Below are 17,544 nucleotides of genomic sequence, written 5' to 3' on the forward strand. Positions count from 1 at the left end.
ATCCCGAGTCAACTTGAATTTTTATTATTTTTACTAATTTTTTAATTATTTTTATTTATCATATTTTTTACAATTTTTAGAATATTAAATATTTCACAAATTCACGTCTCGCCGAGACCGCGACCGATATGCCGAGACCGATGTGGAATGGTCCAAACCGCGACCGCAACCACGACCGCATCCATGACTTTGAACCATGGGTGGGAGGGAAATAAGTAGCAAACCAGCTGAAAAATGAAGACGAAGACAAGTGACAGCCAAATAGAGAATTCACATATGATGAAGAAGACCGTCCATCCTAGCTGGGCTTGGCTTGTATTTTTAAGCGAAGACAAATGTTACCACATTATGCTCCAAAGCTAGAACAACCTTTCTAAGCAAGCTATGGTAGTAGAGCAGAGATTCTTACGTTATGCCATTTTTCTTGCTAGTCTGCTTCTGTCTTCCTTATCATCTCTGAATGCCCAAAAAGGAAATTATAATTCAACTGCCTATCTTCCTGCTTCGTGGATCAACCAGGCCTCCAAGTCCCAGGAGATCAATGGCACGGATGAGACAACAGTGTTAGTGTTACCCATCCTCCTGAGAGGAAGTGATGGGCCAAGGTATGTGTGCGGCTTCTATTGTAACAAGGTAGAAGATCAATGCCTCTTTGGAGTCCTAATTTCCCAATATACACCTAACACTGATAATTATCTGCAGTCCCCCAAATTGGTCTGGTCTGCTAACAGGAATAATCCTGTTCAAAGTAATGCAATGTTGCAACTTAAGGAAGACGGAGATCTGGTCTTGGCAAATTCTGACGGCACCTTAATATGGTCCAGCAATACGAGAGGAAAGTCTGTTTCAGGCTTAAACTTGACAGAAATGGGAAACCTCGTACTGTTTGGGCCCAACAATGAACCCATTTGGCAGTCTTTTGATCATCCCACCGACTCGTTACTTCTGGGACAGAAGCTGGCTGGTGGGCAGAGGCTGACGGCTAGTGTTTCAGCATCCAATTGGAGTAAAGGTCGGCTTTCTCTTGCTGTTGGCTCTGCTAGCTTTTCAGCTTATACAGAGTCTGATCCACCTCAAATATATTACCTGTCCGGCCTTACGTATCCATATTGTGAGTTCAGAAACGGCAGCTTCAATGGTTTCACGATTCCTCTTGCATCAGTAGCTCAATTCATAAGGTTTGAGCCTGATGGGCATTTAAAGTTATATCAGTGGGGAGCAGCCGATGAATTTACAGAAGTTGTTGATCTTTTGACTTTTCTTAATGATTGTGATTACCCTATGGTGTGTGGCAACTACGGAATCTGTTCAAGGGGTCAATGTGGTTGTATTGAAACAACCAATGGCCAAGAGAGATACTTCAACGAAATAAAATCCAGACAACCTAATCTTGGATGTTCACTGGTCACTCCAATTTCCTGTGATCACTCCCAAGATCATACCCTTCTGGAACTAAAGAATACATCTTACTTTGCATTTCATCAAAGCTCAGATAAAATAGAAACGCTAATGGAGGAATGCAAAAGTAAGTGTATGAGTAACTGTTCATGCAAAGCTGCTGTGTTTTATTATACAGATCAACTGCATAGAGATTTAGAAAGCAAGGGCTATTGCTTATTATTAAATGAAGTATTTTCTATTAGCAACAATGAAAGATCAGTTGATGATACAATTCTCCTTGTTAAGGTGCAAAATACCCATGTCAATAAGTCAAGGCGTAAAACAGTTATACTGGCATCAACAGTTGGCGCTTTGTTTGGTGTGGTATGTGTAGTCGGTTCTTGTCTGGTTCTTTTAATGAGAGTATTCAGGGAATCCAATGAAACTGAGGGGGATTTTCTGAGCAAGGTACCAGGAATGCTTGCAAGATACTCTTATGAGAACTTGAAAGCTGTGACAGAAGATTTTAGCAAAAAACTTGGCGAAGGAGGATTTGGTTCTGTTTATGAAGGGGCACTAAGTAATGGTACGAAGATAGCAGTCAAATGTCTTGATGGTTTCGCTCAACTGAAGGACTCCTTTATAGCGGAAGTGCAGATAATTGGTAGTATCCACCATGTTAACTTGGTAAAACTTATTGGTTTTTGTTTTGAGAAATCACACCGCCTTTTGGTTTATGAGTACATGGCTAATGGATCTTTGGATAAATGGATCTATGGTGGAAAGGAGAAACAATCTCTTCCATGGAGTGCAAGGAGAAGAATCATAAGAGACATTGCTAAGGGATTAGCTTATCTCCATGAAGACTGCAGTCATAAAATAATTCATTTTGACATCAAGCCCCAGAACATCCTCTTAGATCAAAACTTCAATGCAAAAGTTGCTGATTTTGGATTGTCAAAGCTGGTTGAAAAGGATCAGAGCAGAGTTATTACAAGGATGAGAGGAACACCCGGGTATTTGGCCCCTGAATGGTTGAGCTCCGTGATCACAGAAAAAGTGGATGTGTACAGCTTTGGCATCGTGATGTTGGAAATCCTTTGTGGGCGGAAGAATTTGGATTGGTCTCAGATCGAGGAAGACAGGCACTTGCTGAGTGTCTTCAAGAGAAGAGCAGAAGAAGCAAGACTTGAAGACATGGTTGACAAAAATAATTTGGACATGCAGGTCCACGTTCTGGAAGCTGTGGAGATGATGCAGATTGCTGCATGGTGTCTGCAGAGCAATTTCACCAAGAGGCCTTCAATGTCATTAGTGGTTAAAGTCCTTGATGGTCTGGTGGCACCTGAAACCAATCTGGATTATGACTTCACAAAGCCATCAGCAGTTGAAACAGGGGCAGCTGGTGATCAAGGAAGAGAAGCTTTTCATATTGCCAGTCCGCTGTTGCCTTCAACTTTATCCGGACCCAGGTAGATGGAAAGATTCAATGTGTATTTTCAAGTGATCATGATTTACTTTTTCTGAATGACTACTAGACAAATAATTTGCTAGTATACCGGTTCCGCTAGTATCAGCAACATGGTTCATTTTGATGAGTGTACCAAGTGTATCTACAAATTAATATCTAAAATGAATGATGGATTTTGATAGGATTCTGGTACTGCTGTTCATATGTCATTCCCTGGGCTTCTAATTCTCATATTAATTGAGAAAGCGTAAAGGATTGTGAAAACACGAGTTCTACAATTCAAACAAGCACATAACCAGTGGCCACTGGGAGTGCCTTTCAAGTCCCTCTCGAGGTGCTGGTTGAGGGATCAAATCCATTTATCAGCATCAAACAAGAAAAGGATTTCTTGACTTCTCAAATCCAATGGGTGCCTTAGGATAGCCGTTTGATCCGGAGGTGGTTTTTGAATTCTCAATGATTCACTAGGCATGTTCCCTTCTCCTATGGTATTGGAGTAGATGTAAATGTTGACGTCTGACCCAAAAAAAAAAGAAAAATACCAAGCAGTCATCGGAGCATGCATCCTTCTTTAAGTTTAACTATGGAGAGGGTCTCTCGTAGACCGGGTCCATTATGTCACTAAATGCTTTTGAGATGATGGTCAAATGAGTGGATCTATTCTATAACAGGGAAAAAAATGACACGCTCAAACACTTAACAGTACTTTAAAAAAAATCTCAATTTTCATGATTATATTTACTAGAGCTACAAGCTCGATCAAAATGAGTACAAGAATAGCGAATTTTTTTTTAAATCTATGATCAGTACTGTCTGCTTTTTAATCAGCATAATGATTTATGATGACCTAATTTAAGTCCATATGTTAAAACAGGGCAAATCTTTTTACATAAAAGTAGAAAAAACAGAAGGAAAGGCAGAGTGTTGAGAAGCAGGGCAATTTAGACCGTGCGGCCATTCAAGAACCTGCATCTCTTGAATTACGAAAATTACTAATAAGTAACTTTGGGCTATCCGATCGAAGTATACGAAATATGAAAATCACTAATGTTAGCAGCTATTTAAATTACTAATGCATGTCGCGTAATTTTAATTCAATTTAAAAATTTATTTTTCTGTTCTCGTGACATACATCTATGTCTGCTAGCATAAAAACTCTTAACGTACACTTTCGGTGTATACAAACTTAATTCAGCAAAGAAAAATCTACCCCACTGCAAAGTGGTAAAGATTGTCTTTGGGGACTTGTTCATCTGCTTGGCATTGTTGATTAGTTGTCACTCTTGATTTGAGAGGGTATTAGCACGAAGAAACACAAAATTATTCAATGAGAAGATACAGGAAAGCCACTCAACATTACTCTTTATCCAGGCATATCAGTCGAGACTTTTGATTGTTTAAGCAACCATAAGATATCAATATATTTGGCAAGCAATAAGTAAGCTTGGAAACGTACAAACGGCAACTTCAACAGCTATTATATTTATGTATGTTTATATGCACTAACCTGACTTTGAAAAACAAATGACAATGAAAGTATTAGGTTCCAATACATTAAGACAGCACATTAGGTTCATGAACGGTACTTGTATATTAGCTTTTTTCCTTGATGTTCTACTTTTAAGCAATAATAGCTCGTGAGGAAACAACTAATGGGGAAGACTTGTTCCCGCACACACCCAAGATCATGCAATCTTGTTCACAAATTGTTTAAGCAATATATCAGTTCAGCACGGCGGCCAAGTTCAACAACTTTGATGTAGCTAGTCGCCAAGCTTTTTGTTACGAACATTTTACCTTGACTTCGAAAACAACATGTCAAAATTCCACCGCTTTATCTAATTTGTACTGCTACTACTATATAATAATTCTCAATAGATCCCTGTGAAGGCAATTACATGATTCTACTAATAATTACTATAAATCATTTCCGTGTTGAAATCATAGCAAGTGTAACACTCCCTCTCGATCCCATTTTGATAGTTATAGTTTTTTTTTTTCACACAGTTTAAGAAAAAATAATTAATTTTCTTGAAAAAACAAATTTAGATTACTACTCCCTCTGTTCCTTATTAGATGGCCTGAATAACTAATTCTCTTAGATTAAGAAAGTTGGTTATTTTCTAAAAGTCAACAAAAGTTTAACTTTACTTCTCAAAATTACCCTTTATCTCTCTTCATCTCTTCAACTACTTTTATTGTTAATGCTACAAATACTGCATTTAATTATTTAGAGTTCCAATTCAAGAAAGTTGAAAGGGTAAGCAAGGGTAAATTTGGAAAAAAGTTCATAAATGCTTTCTTGATATCATAAAATGACAGATAAAAAGAAACAATGGATTAGGACATCTAATAAGGAACGGAGGGAGTATTTTTCTAAAATATCTTACATTAAATAAAGTTGGCTTTTCATATATCTTTTGTTTTGGAAAATCTAAATGCATTAAATGGGGTAGGTTATATTCATTACTAACAATCTATATTAAATAAGGTAGTTTGAAGTAATAACAACTTACATTAAATAAGGGTATTTTAGAGAAATTAAAAGACAATTACATTCTTCAATTGGAGAGTAGACTACGATTTGTGACAGACGAAAAAGGAAAACAGGACTGTTAAAGTGGGATGGAGGGAGTAATTTCATAGGTTGAGTCTACAAGCACTAGTAAATAATTTTCTTTAGTAGTCTGTTTGAATTGCTATTTTAAGAGTTTTTATTAAAAAAAAATGTATTATAACGATTTGATGTATGTCAAGTAAAAAAATAATTAAAAATATATTCACGAAGAATGTAAAAATTTTTGTGTAATAAAAAAACAATTGGAGGCTAGTACCCGGAGATGCAATCATTTGATCAAGTGAGTGAGACTTGATGCGTTGTTTCAAAAGATGATTAATAAACAATCAATTTAAGAAACTTCCCTGTAACAAGGACATTCCCTGCTTAGGGTATCAATTTAGGGATCAGTTAACAATCAATTTCCCTTCATTGTGCCTTGGGATTAGGATAATACAGAAGCTCTCGCTCTCCTTACTTTATTTAATCAAATCAAAGCTGAGGAGTGAGAGATGGAGACTAAAATAATACTCGTACTACTAAGTTAGGGGTACACGTGGCCGATAGTCCGTGGAAGACGGGGAAAGTCACGTGATAAAAAATGTCTGCCTACCACATCGCCCGCCTCCCGAATCACGTGGCCACCTCAGGGAGAGATGCGGTGGTCCCAACTTCCATTATACGCGATCCAGTTTTGTTGAATATAAAAAATCAAAGAAGGGATTTGTGACTTTGGGGTCCCCTCTCAGCCTTGATTATCAAGTCATTAATTTATACACAGTCCGATATTAAAAAAATTACTACTAGTTCGAGCTTGGAATCCATTAATTGGATCCACAACTTTGCATTATTCTACAATGAGGAAAGCCAAGAAGTAGAGATTGAAAGATCATGGATAAATAAAATGTTAGGCGGTGGTTTGTGCCTTCCTCCATCAAGACCTTGGGAGGTGACGCAAAGGTATTGGTCTGCATATATAGTATACTAGGTTGTTTTTCCCGCGCGAGGCGCGGGTGGTGCCTGGGGGTTGGCCTGTTTTGTTTTAAGTATTAGGAAAATGCTTGTGTGGAAAGATGGGTAGTAAAACATGGGAAAGTTACTTGGGTTAAATTTTCTGAAGTAAAACATGGGAAAATGTTGTTTATTTATGTAGCTAATTGTGAGTTGCAGAAATTATTTTATGTAAAAGATGTCTGTGAAGCTGCAGCTTTTTGTTGTTTTTTTTTTTTTTTTGTATGGTTGGAATCTTTGTTCACATGTGTATAGTATTGTTTTGTTTTGAACTGAGCATTGAGTTTTATAAGTTAGTTTGGTCAAACGTAATTTGTTAGTGGATGGTAAAAGTTTATTATAAGTTTAAGATTAGTGTTTTGCGCAGACGGAGCGTAATCGTGTTCAGGTGCGTAATAATGTGCGGGATCATTATCCAGATTTGGTGGAACAAAAATGAGGAAATATAATATAAAATATAAAACAGAAGGAAGTAAAAGGATGAGTACCAGCAGCGGCAATGCAAAGGAAGCAAAGCAGTGGGAGATGAAAGCAAATAGAACAAAGCAAATTGACGGAGATCAGGACATATGCGCATGACTAATCTGTATTACTGTATACCATTGTGCTTAATATGGCATTGGGAACAGCAGATTCATGCAAGTGGGGGCATAAAATTTACTTTCCAATGATGACCTCAAGCTAAAATCTTATAATCCACGAGAAAGGCATCTTTAAGGAGGAAAGTGTAAATTGGAGGTTGAGATTACTGTTTATTGATGTAACCCAGCAATCTTGTCAAAGGAATTGACAAAAAAACCCAATTTCATAACACTCACAGCACTATAAAAAAAAGAATTTATTGAGGGTAAACAAAGGAATAATAAGTAGACCAAGGGCAAAAGCGTAATATGAAGGTAAAAAATCTCCACTTCTTACACACAAAATTGTCCTGCGTAAGAGGAGGAGAAAATATATAAGCAACACCGGATGGAGGGCAAAATGACGGGTAAGGGCTTGAAAGAGCAGATGAAACTGGCCTTGAACAGTAAGGCAAAAGTACCTCTTATATATTGTAAGGAAAACATGATTTAGCTACAAGTCATAAAGAAACCATACATAGGATTTTGCCCATTTTTTCTTTTGTAAAGGGTGGTTATTCTTAATCATCTTTATCGTTATCTTTTTTCTCTTTCTGACAGGTGTCGGGCTTGTGCAATAATAAAAATCTGCTCAATTAAAGTTAATCTTTATTTAGATAGTGGTAAACAGGGTTGAATCCACAGGGACTGGGTGTAACTGTTTCTTTTCAAATTCACAGTAACAAATGGGTGTTTTTGTGCAGAAGGTGACAATCAAAGAAATTCAAATAAAATCTAAGAAACTACTAAAAATTAAATAACAAATTACTAAAATCAAATGGGTGATAATTAAAGATCTAGCCAAGAAATAACTTCAACAATAGTTCACCTAATTATCATCGATGCAAAGTCAATTCCAATTGTTTATCAATAAATATGTTATAATTGCCAAACAAGCGATGACAGTCAACCCTTCCTTACTGTGTCGGTGACTAAGGTACGTCCGTTAATCACTACTCTAATTGAAAAATAATTCACAGGGTTGAATCCACAGGGACTGGGTGTAACTGTTTCTTTTCAAATTCACAGTAACAAATGGGTGTTTTTGTGCAGAAGGTGACAATCAAAGAAATTCAAATAAAATCTAAGAAACTACTAAAAATTAAATAACAAATTACTAAAATCAAATGGGTGATAATTAAGGATCTAGCCAAGAAATAACTTCAACAATAGTTCACCTAATTATCATCGATGCAAAGTCAATTCCAATTGTTTATCAATAAATATGTTATAACTGCCAAACAAGCGATGACAGTCAACCCTTCCTTACTGTGTCGGTGACTAAGGTACGTCCGTTAATCACTACTCTAATTGAAAAATAATTCTAGGTACGCCCATAAGATTTAATTCCCCAATTGCCTTACGTATTAGAGAAACCCTATTCTAACCAAATAACGCACTACCAGGGTTATTTTATGTTAGCCCATGTATTCCCCTGATACAAATCTAATCATGTCAGTTGTCATTATTTTAAGGTAATTAAATAATTACGGATTTAATGCCCCAATTGATAATAAACTACCCAATTAACTAATTATCCGGATCCAAGAAAATCAATTAATTGAACAATCGTAAGCGCTGTAATCAAAGAATATGCGAATACCAATAAATAAATAGAAAAGATAAAATTAAATCGATCTCACAATTTTTAAATGAATCAAAACCTCCGTTGTTCTTTAACTAGAAAAAGGGAATTTAGTTTATCCCGAATGAAAGGAACCCACTCGATAATTCAGAAATACTATTCACGGACATTGTCTCCTATCAAGAGGAGTTAATTCGCTGGGAAGTCAAAGGAAAAAGGCAACGCTACGGAAAGTGATCAATTGCCTTCCCTTTTGTCCTCCATACAAAGAACAAAACTATTCAAAAGCAAAAAGGAAAAGTCCAAAACGAAAGGAGTGCTAATCCTCTGCAACTTCTAGTTCCTATCTAATGCATACTACTTCCGTGCGGCGGCTCCAATCCGTAGGCCCACGAAGATTGCCCAAGCTTGCTTTTTTTTTTTTTTTTTTTTCTTTTGCTGTCCTCGACCAAATTACCAAAAAGAATTTGTGTCTCCTTGTTTCAAAAATGTCCTGAGTGCCTTCCATTTGAATTCTTTTCTGATGATTGTCAAATTGGCCTTGGTTGTGGTATTTTCATTCTACTCCCTGAAAAAAATGTAAATTATAAAAAGTGAGTAGAATCTAATAATTAATCCACATCAGGTCAGGTAATAGGGGAAATTAATAATAAAATTATAATCTATCACTCCCTCTTTTTTTTCTTGTTCTTTTTTTTTACTAAAAGAATTAGAAAGTATCGTATGATCAAATAGAAAGAAAATATTTTGGTACGCTGGTTTTCTAGGAGCTACAAGCTCGATCAAAATGAGTACAAGAATAGCGAATTTTTTTTTAAATCTATGATTAGTACAATCTGTTTTTTAATCAGCATAATGATTTATGATGGCCTAATTTAAGTCCATATGTTAAAACAGGACAAATCTTTTTACATAAAAGTAGTAAAAAAAGAAGGAAAGGTAGAGTGTTGAGAAGCAGGGCAATTTAGACTGTGCGGCCATTCAAGAACCTGCATCTCTTGAATTACGAAAATTACTAATAAGTAACTTTGGACTATCCGATCGAAGTATATGAAATATGAAATTCACTAATGTTAGCAGCTATTTAAATTACTAATGAATGATAGTATAATTCCTCATTAATTAAGACTTCGACAGACATTAGCAGTGACATTAGTGTTATGCTATAACCATTGACTAAGTTCATATCCAGTCATGCAAAATTTCCAGAGTAAAAGTGGGAATGAATCATACATAGTCAATAACGAGTTTCTTGTTAAACATCTGACCCCCATTAAATCTAACTTATTTAACATGCCATCTTGTCATTGCATTATGCGTTCCTAAATATGTTCATTTAGATAATAAATAAATATTAGTATTTAGTTTTTGAATCTCCACTTAATGAGAAAACTATTTTTTTTTTGCTAGCTACTTAATAATATTATTTTGTCGAAATCTCATAGTTCTATCCGTCCAATATTTGTCTTGTAGGCTTTTTTTTTTTTTTTTTTTTTTTTTTGAGGAATTTGCCTTGTAAGCTAGTGTGTCTAATTTGTTGCTGCATGTTATCACTTGCGTTGCATCATTAACACTCGTACAAAACTAGCCCGCTTGATAATGTCCAGTCATGTTATCTTGGGGATAAAAGTAGCCCACTGGATATTCTCCAAGACTCAACGGGTAAGCCTACCAGGTCTCCCCGTGGCAATTTCTCCGGTAGGATTGCAAATGAGTCAAGTAACTCCCGCGCGCTCGTAATTCAGTTCGATCAAAACTCGATTCAAGTTCGGACAACATTAAATTTGAATTGAATTCGACCTCGAGTACGAACATAGAAAAATTTACCTCGTTAAATCATGAGCCGCTCGATATTTTATATATGTATATATATATTATTTTTTATTTTATTAGTAAAATTACATATATATTTATAATATTTTATTATTTATTAAAGGAAAAATTGCTATTTTATTTATTTTTTAAAAAATTAAAATAATTATTTTTTTTATTTTTTAAAGCTCGAGTAGATTCGAGTTCGAACGTGACTCGACTTGAATTTGATATCGAACTTGAGTTCAACTTTACATTAAGAGTTTATCGAGTTCGAATTTAGTAAAATTGAATCGAAACTCAATTCGATTAGGCTAAAACTCAACTCGATTCAATTCGTTTGCAGCTCTACTGCAGTGAACTACAAGAAATGTGCAATTCGGACTTCAATAGATCTAAACAATAATTATGTTCTCACCAAAACTTGTAACATCTGTCCGTATTGATCGTTTTGATTCTTCAAATGTCGACATTATTCCTAAAATGGGTAGGAAGGATAGAAGGAAAACCAGGTCCAATACCACATCACATTGCCGGACCCAAATCATATTTATTACGGAAGTTGGCTCAAGATTGACAAGAGTTTGGGCTTTGATGCACCATTGTAAGACTCGGACCGGACTATTTGGTACTATCGGTCCAACTGCAAATCGGCATTCTTTTCGAATTGCTTTGCAGTACAAAATCATTTTGATCAAAAATCAGTCACAATTGTCAAAAATTGGCTAAACCAGTGAAACGATTTAATTGGTTGAACCGTTTCTCAAACTTTTCTTTTTTTATTTTTTTTTCAAAACATAATTTGAGTTACCTAAATTATCATTTTTATTTATTAATAGGAATAAGAAAACGCCATCCAATTAGTGAAAATACCAAAATCACTAGCTTTCATGAATGATCTTTAAATCAAGATGTTTTCATCCCTATCATCTTATCAGTTTAGCACAAGTGATTCCAATTTTCATTAATTTGTTTTAATTTAGTTTTTCAAGTAATTTTGGAGAATGGACATATTTTAGTCATGAATTTACATTTTTATATACAATTATTAAGTGTATATTTGATTGCAAGTTTAATATTTTTGGAACATTTTGTATGATTAGTCGAATATAACCAAGAACTTAATTTCAATATTTCTAAAACTTATAAAAATAAAAAACGGTTATAACATCATGTTGAAGTCAGTGAGTTTTTTTTGGGAAAGGTTCGATAGATCTGACCAATTAACCCCTGATCTAATAGTTTGGTCGAGTTGCTATCTGGTCCGAGTTTAACAATATTGCTTTGATGTAAGCTTGTTTAATGTCCTACAGTTTGCAAGCATCGCCAAAACTAAAATAGAGACTGAGAAATTATGGCTTTTTTTGAAGATTAAATTTTAAAATTTATGTTTTTAATTTGAACACTTGTGTTTATTTCTTTTAGGAGACCAGTTTTTGCATTATTTACATCACTAAAAAATGGCTAATTTCTTAGATTATACGTTAAAAAAAAAAACAATCCATCAAATGCACCTCTGACATTGGGTGTTTCTTGTTCTATAATCAGCACGGCCGCATAATAAAAAATTCCACCGTCTGCAAAAAAATCAGTTTCGCAGCAGTGTCAGGTGCGGACGTGCCCAGTCAGCACGTCCGCACCTCAGCAAACAGACTGATGGTCTGCGCAAATGTCAGGTGCGGACGTGCTGACTGGGCACGTCCGCGTATGAGGAAACAGACTTCTGATCTGCGCATGCGGATAGATTAGAAAACAACCCCACCTCCCAAGAGCATCTCATCTCATTTTGTCAGTCAGCCATGTTTGACCATGCTTTATGAGAACAAACAAAATCATTACTGTTGTAATTATGAGCAGTACCTGATTAATGTTCTTTTTTTTTTTTTTTGGAACCTTTTTTTGATTGATTGCGAGGTGGGCATGAATGAATGCTTCCGTATTACTTTCTTTTTTTTTAAAAAAAAATATATGAAATATCGGATCGAATTAGAGATAAACCTTGACGTCATTCTCGAAGTAGTACTGTAGTAGTATAGGTCGTCTTCGCTCTGTAGTTATAACTTATAATCAATCAAGCAGGAAAAAAAAACACTCAGTGATAAAGATGAGATATATCTTGTATATCCTTTTTTTTTATTTCGCTATTCCCAGTACTTTTTGGTTTAAAGGTTTCGTAGAGTTATTAATTGATGTCAATTGTGATACCTTTTTTATTTTTATTTTTATCCTATTGTTTGGTGTTTTCCCTTTATCCATCCAAATTCAAAGGCTTAATTTTTTTTTTTGTCAAAAATGACATATCTATTTTATTTTTTACAAGATTACTGGCATAAGATTTTGTTTACACATTTATCCTTTTACTAATCTAGTTTGTACGTAATGGCAATTTAGAAAGACATTATTTGAATTGTCATTTTTAAAATATTTTTATATTTTTTGTGAATATACTTTTTCAATTACCTTTTTACTTTACATATATCATGTCGTTATAATAAATTTATTTTTTTCCCATAAATCCTAGAAAATAGCAACCTAAACGGCTCTTATATATGTTGATTTGATGTTGTCATAGTAAGTCGATTTTGAGACTAGTCATATTATTGGGTCGGATCTTACCCAAATCCAATATAATTGGATTGCATTTTGATTTAATTTCTTAAACTCAGACCAGACCCTGTAATTCCATACCAAAATCCAAACCCATGTATATATAATTAAATACTAGTGTGTGTGCGTATCTATACATATATACTAGTAAATATATAAAATAATATTGGACATTGATATAAAACTTTGAAAATAAATAGAAGTAGTTAATTTAGTTCATAATATTGCACTTCACTTCTTGAATATTAATTTTATTATTTGAAAGTAAAAATTGGATGATATTTATATTATTTTTGAACACTACATGTTTTAATAATTTTTTATTTTAGTATGTTTAGAAAAACATAACGAATATCCGTTGGATATTATAAGGTTTGAGTCTGAATTTGCTTTTTAGACCCATAACAGTTTGGATTTGGGTTTGGATTTAATCAAATTTAATAGATCTAGATTTGGATAAAAGAGATTACACTCAGCTTGTACCTATTAACATGCCTAATCAAAAGAGAGAGTAGTTTCTTCAAAAAAAGAAAAAGGAGAGAGAGAGAGAGTAGTTAAAAGAGAAGAGTAATTATGGGAGAGTGCCAATTTGTAGTCTGGCGTGTTCAATAAACAATAATAATGTCATACAACGTAAATTAAGTCAACGTAGCTTCCAAGATACTACTTAACCCCTAAAAAAAAAAAAAGACTCCTTTTAATACACTCCTAAGTCATGAATGGTAGCATATGTACAATTATAATCCCTTTACTATTTAGAAGGGAATTATAATCCCGCAGACTAGAAGTCTGTTTCCTCAGGCGCGGACGTGCTGTTTGTTTCCTCAGGCACGGACGTGTTGACTGAGCACGTCCGCGCCAGACATTTGCGCAGACCAGCAGTCTGTTTGCTCCGCACCTGACACTGCTGCAAAACTGAATTTTGTGCAGACGGTGGAATTTTTTATTATGCGGCCGTGCTGAATCAGCACAGCCGCTATAGAACAAGAAACACCCACTGTCAGAGGTGCATTTGACGGATTATTTTTTTTTAACGTATAATCTAAGAAATTAGCCCTAAAAAATGCAACATGAAGTAGTTCCAACCCCACTGGCAAAAAAGTTAAAGACTTTTGAAGCCGAAAAGGAAGTGCACCAAGGATCAATTTCTTTGGCTTGATGCAAACGCACTCCACATGTTACAATTGGCCGAAGTACTAAGATTTGGACCAGCTTAAAAGATAAATTGGCATACTTCTTATTCACAGTAATATTACTGCAACATTTAGGCAATGAAAATCTTGCTCCTAAGTGCTGGCTGACCTAAAAGACTACAATCCATCCCTGATCAAGTTCAAACGGTAGCTAAAGCCCGGCCGTAGCTTTTAATTGGTTTCGAATCTACCTGTTTGTTTATACAAAGTTGATAGAATTAATCAGTTCAGAGCGATAAAATCAGTCAAAATCTATCCAATGAAAATGGAAATGTAACAAATGTATTCGGAAAATCAATTTCAGGCAGCCCACACCCTCCAGTGTTTTTATAGTACATGACATACTTAACCCATTTGGACTGGCATCAGCTATTTAAGCAGAAGATTGTAGCCATTTTCCACATCCTCAAACACTGCAATCTTTTCTTGGTTGATTGATAAGCTAAGAAGTACTAGCAATGAAGATATCTCTACTCTTCTTGATTTCATTCCTTCCATTTTTCATTTCCACAGTCTCCTCCTTCGCTTCAGCTGCTGAACCCGAGCCGGTGCTCGATGTTGCTGGAAATGTGCTTCGAACTGACCTCTACTACTACATATTACCCGCCAATGTCCGCGGTAGGTTCAGAGGTGGAGGGCTTACATTATCGAGCATTGGCAATGACACTTGCCCAGTTGGCGTGTTTCAAGAATTGTCTGAGCAAAGAAATGGCATCCCCTTGACATTTTCGCCATTGAAACCGAAAGATGGTGTCGTTCGTATCTCGACAGATTTAAACATCCAATTTGCTTATCCAGAAACCTGTGGCGAATCTCCAGTTTGGAGGGTTGATAATTATCTTGATCCATCGGCTGATAGCATTGTATCCATCGGTGGAGTTGTTGGAAATCCTGGTCCTGCGACTTTAGGCAGTTGGTTCAAAATTCAAAAATTAGGCTATGACTACAAGCTTGTTTATTGTCCCGCAGTCTGCAGCTATTGTGATGTTATTTGCAAAGATGTTGGCATATTGTACCAGAATGGGGAAAGACGGTTGTTTCTGATCGATTATCCACTCAGGGTCGTATTCAAGCAGGCATGAAAATCATGAGATTCGAGATCAGTTGATTTTCTTGGATGTATTCTATGTAATGCTACAAGCTAGTAACAAAAAGTATAAAATAATACTGGTAATAAGGAAGCATTCTAAGTGCTTTTTTTTTTTTTTTTTTTTCTTTTAAGTACTAGTTTCGTAGCATGTGTTAATGTTACATATGGCATATCTCATGCATTGTAACTCTTATTAGCTATGTTATTTTTTAACGATAAGTAAAGCGAGTGAAATATAATTTACAATTTTCATTTCGCTTCAAATCATATGTTCCTTTCTTTCTTTCTTCTCTTTTTGGGGTGAAATATAATTTTTCCACAAAGTACAAATATTCAAAGAAAGAGTTCTGCTTCCCATAACATGTTATTTCTTTCCAGTACTTAATTCTGGTAGTTTTGACTTTTTTTTTTCTTTTTTTCCACTTAAAGAGTGAATTTTCATTTACATTCTTGAACACCAGTTAGTGTGTATAATATCAATATAGGAAAGATTAATTTTTTGCACAAATGTTGTGAAAAAACTTAATTTACGAAGAAAGCCAAGTAATGTCGTCTGAGAACGTGGCATTCCAATTTGAGCACTTTTAGAATCAGGAATAAGAGATGAAGTTAACCATCAAACATCAAACACTAAAATATGTTGGTGGTCAAATTTAATTTAAAATTACTTCAAAAACAATAATGAAGAAATTCCAATCCATATCAAGGGTCTTCCACCCCCCCCTCCCCACACCCCAACAACTCCCGGGGGGTCCCCAAATAAAAAAGAAAGAAAGAAAGAAAGAAGAAAGAGTAAAGCAGTAAGTTGTGAAGCCGAAAAACAACTGGAATGCGCCTCCTTGGGACGCGTTCCACAGTACTATTGGCTGAAGTACTAAGATTTGGACCAGTTTAAAAGATAGATTTGCATATTATTACTTAAATAATTACACAAGAATATTACTCCAATTGACTTTAGGCCAGCGAAGATGTTAATCCTGAGTACGTACTTGTGGCTGACCTGAAGAAATATAAAAAAAATGATCCTGAAGGAGTTAAAACAGTAGTTAAAGCCCGCCCGTAGCTTTGTATTGTTTCTGAATCTACCTGTTTCTTTGACAAATTGGACAGAATTCATTAGCTTAAAGCAATAAAACGAGTTAAATTCCGTCCAATCAAAACTGGAATGGAAGAAACTGTGTTCGGAAAATCAGTTTCAGGCAGCCCACAGCTCCATTGTCGTAGATACAGTACATGCAACCTGAATTTTTTTTGAACAGGCAGTAGCTATATAAGCAGAAGGTAGGAGCCATTTTCTACATCATCAAACACTCAAATCATTACTTGTTAAGTGATAAGCTAAGAAGTGCTACTAATGATGAAGGCATCACTACTCTTTATCCTTTCATTCCTTGTCTTTTCCATTTCCGTTTCCACAAACTCCTCCTTTACTTCAGCTGCTGAAGCACCCGAGCCAGTGCGCGATGTAGCTGGAAAGATTCTGCGAACTGACCGCCACTACTACATATTACCAGCAGCCAATGTCTTTGACAAATTCAGAGGCGGAGGTCTAACACTATCCGGCATTGGCAAGAACACTTGCCCAGCGGCTGTGTTTCAAGAAACGTCTGAGCAAAAAAATGGCATCCCCTTGGCATTTTTGCCTGTGAACCCGAAAAAAGGTGTGGTTCGAGTCTCCACAGATTTAAACATCAAATTTGCTTATCCAGAAACCTGTGGCCAATCTCCAGTTTGGAGCATTGATAATTATGTTTATCCATCCGGTGACAGCTTTGTCAACATCGGTGGCGTTGTTGGAAATCCTGGTCCTAAGACTTTAAGCAGCTGGTTCAAGATTGAAAAATTTGGCTATCAGGATTACAAGCTCGTCTATTGTCCCGCGGTATGCAGCTATTGTAAAGTTATTTGCAAAGATGTTGGCATAGAGTACCAGAATGGCAAAAGACGTTTGCATCTCACGACTGATTATCCACTCAGGGTCGTGTTCAAGCAGGCATAAAGATGAGATTTTAAATGCGTTACATACTTGCATACATAAAACACTGGTAATAAAGAAGCCTCCCTGGAAAAATGGGAAAAAACCATGTAATAAGGAAGCATTCAAGTGCTTTTGTTGATGTATAAAATGTGCAAGTAAACTATCTGAAGTTGCTTGCTCTTTCTTGTTTCGTAAGTTCATAATAAGGCAATAATTATAACTACAGAAAATGTTCAAAAT

The 17,544-nt window shown here is 35.5% G+C and overlaps 3 protein-coding genes across 4 annotated transcripts; all 3 read left to right on the forward strand.

Moving 5' to 3' along the window:
* The first annotated feature begins 274 nt into the window (after window positions 1–274).
* On the forward strand, window positions 275–3,035 carry LOC113739397 (G-type lectin S-receptor-like serine/threonine-protein kinase SD2-5). Of its 2 annotated transcripts, XM_072045789.1 has the most exons (2): window positions 465–605; window positions 703–3,035. In XM_072045789.1, the coding sequence occupies exon 2, from the start codon at window positions 757–759 to the stop codon at window positions 2,854–2,856; it is 2,100 nt and encodes a 699-aa protein (XP_071901890.1). In that variant the 5' UTR covers window positions 465–605; window positions 703–756; the 3' UTR covers window positions 2,857–3,035. The 2 variants fall into 2 exon arrangements, with proteins under 2 accessions (XP_071901889.1, XP_071901890.1); XM_072045788.1 differs by having other exon boundaries at window positions 275–3,035.
* Window positions 3,036–14,694: 11,659 nt separating this feature from the next.
* Window positions 14,695–15,318, forward strand: LOC113738854 (kunitz trypsin inhibitor 5-like). The gene has a single exon (XM_027266132.1). It carries the CDS (start codon window positions 14,695–14,697, stop codon window positions 15,316–15,318), a length of 624 nt encoding a protein of 207 aa, XP_027121933.1.
* A 1,334-nt stretch (window positions 15,319–16,652) lies between these two features.
* On the forward strand, window positions 16,653–17,491 carry LOC113738819 (kunitz trypsin inhibitor 5-like). The gene has a single exon (XM_027266087.2). It carries the CDS (start codon window positions 16,681–16,683, stop codon window positions 17,323–17,325), a length of 645 nt encoding a protein of 214 aa, XP_027121888.1. The 5' UTR covers window positions 16,653–16,680; the 3' UTR covers window positions 17,326–17,491.
* Window positions 17,492–17,544: the final 53 nt, after the last annotated feature.

Source organism: Coffea arabica, chromosome 4c (assembly GCF_036785885.1).
Source record: "Coffea arabica cultivar ET-39 chromosome 4c, Coffea Arabica ET-39 HiFi, whole genome shotgun sequence".
Lineage (NCBI taxonomy): Eukaryota > Viridiplantae > Streptophyta > Magnoliopsida > Gentianales > Rubiaceae > Coffea > Coffea arabica.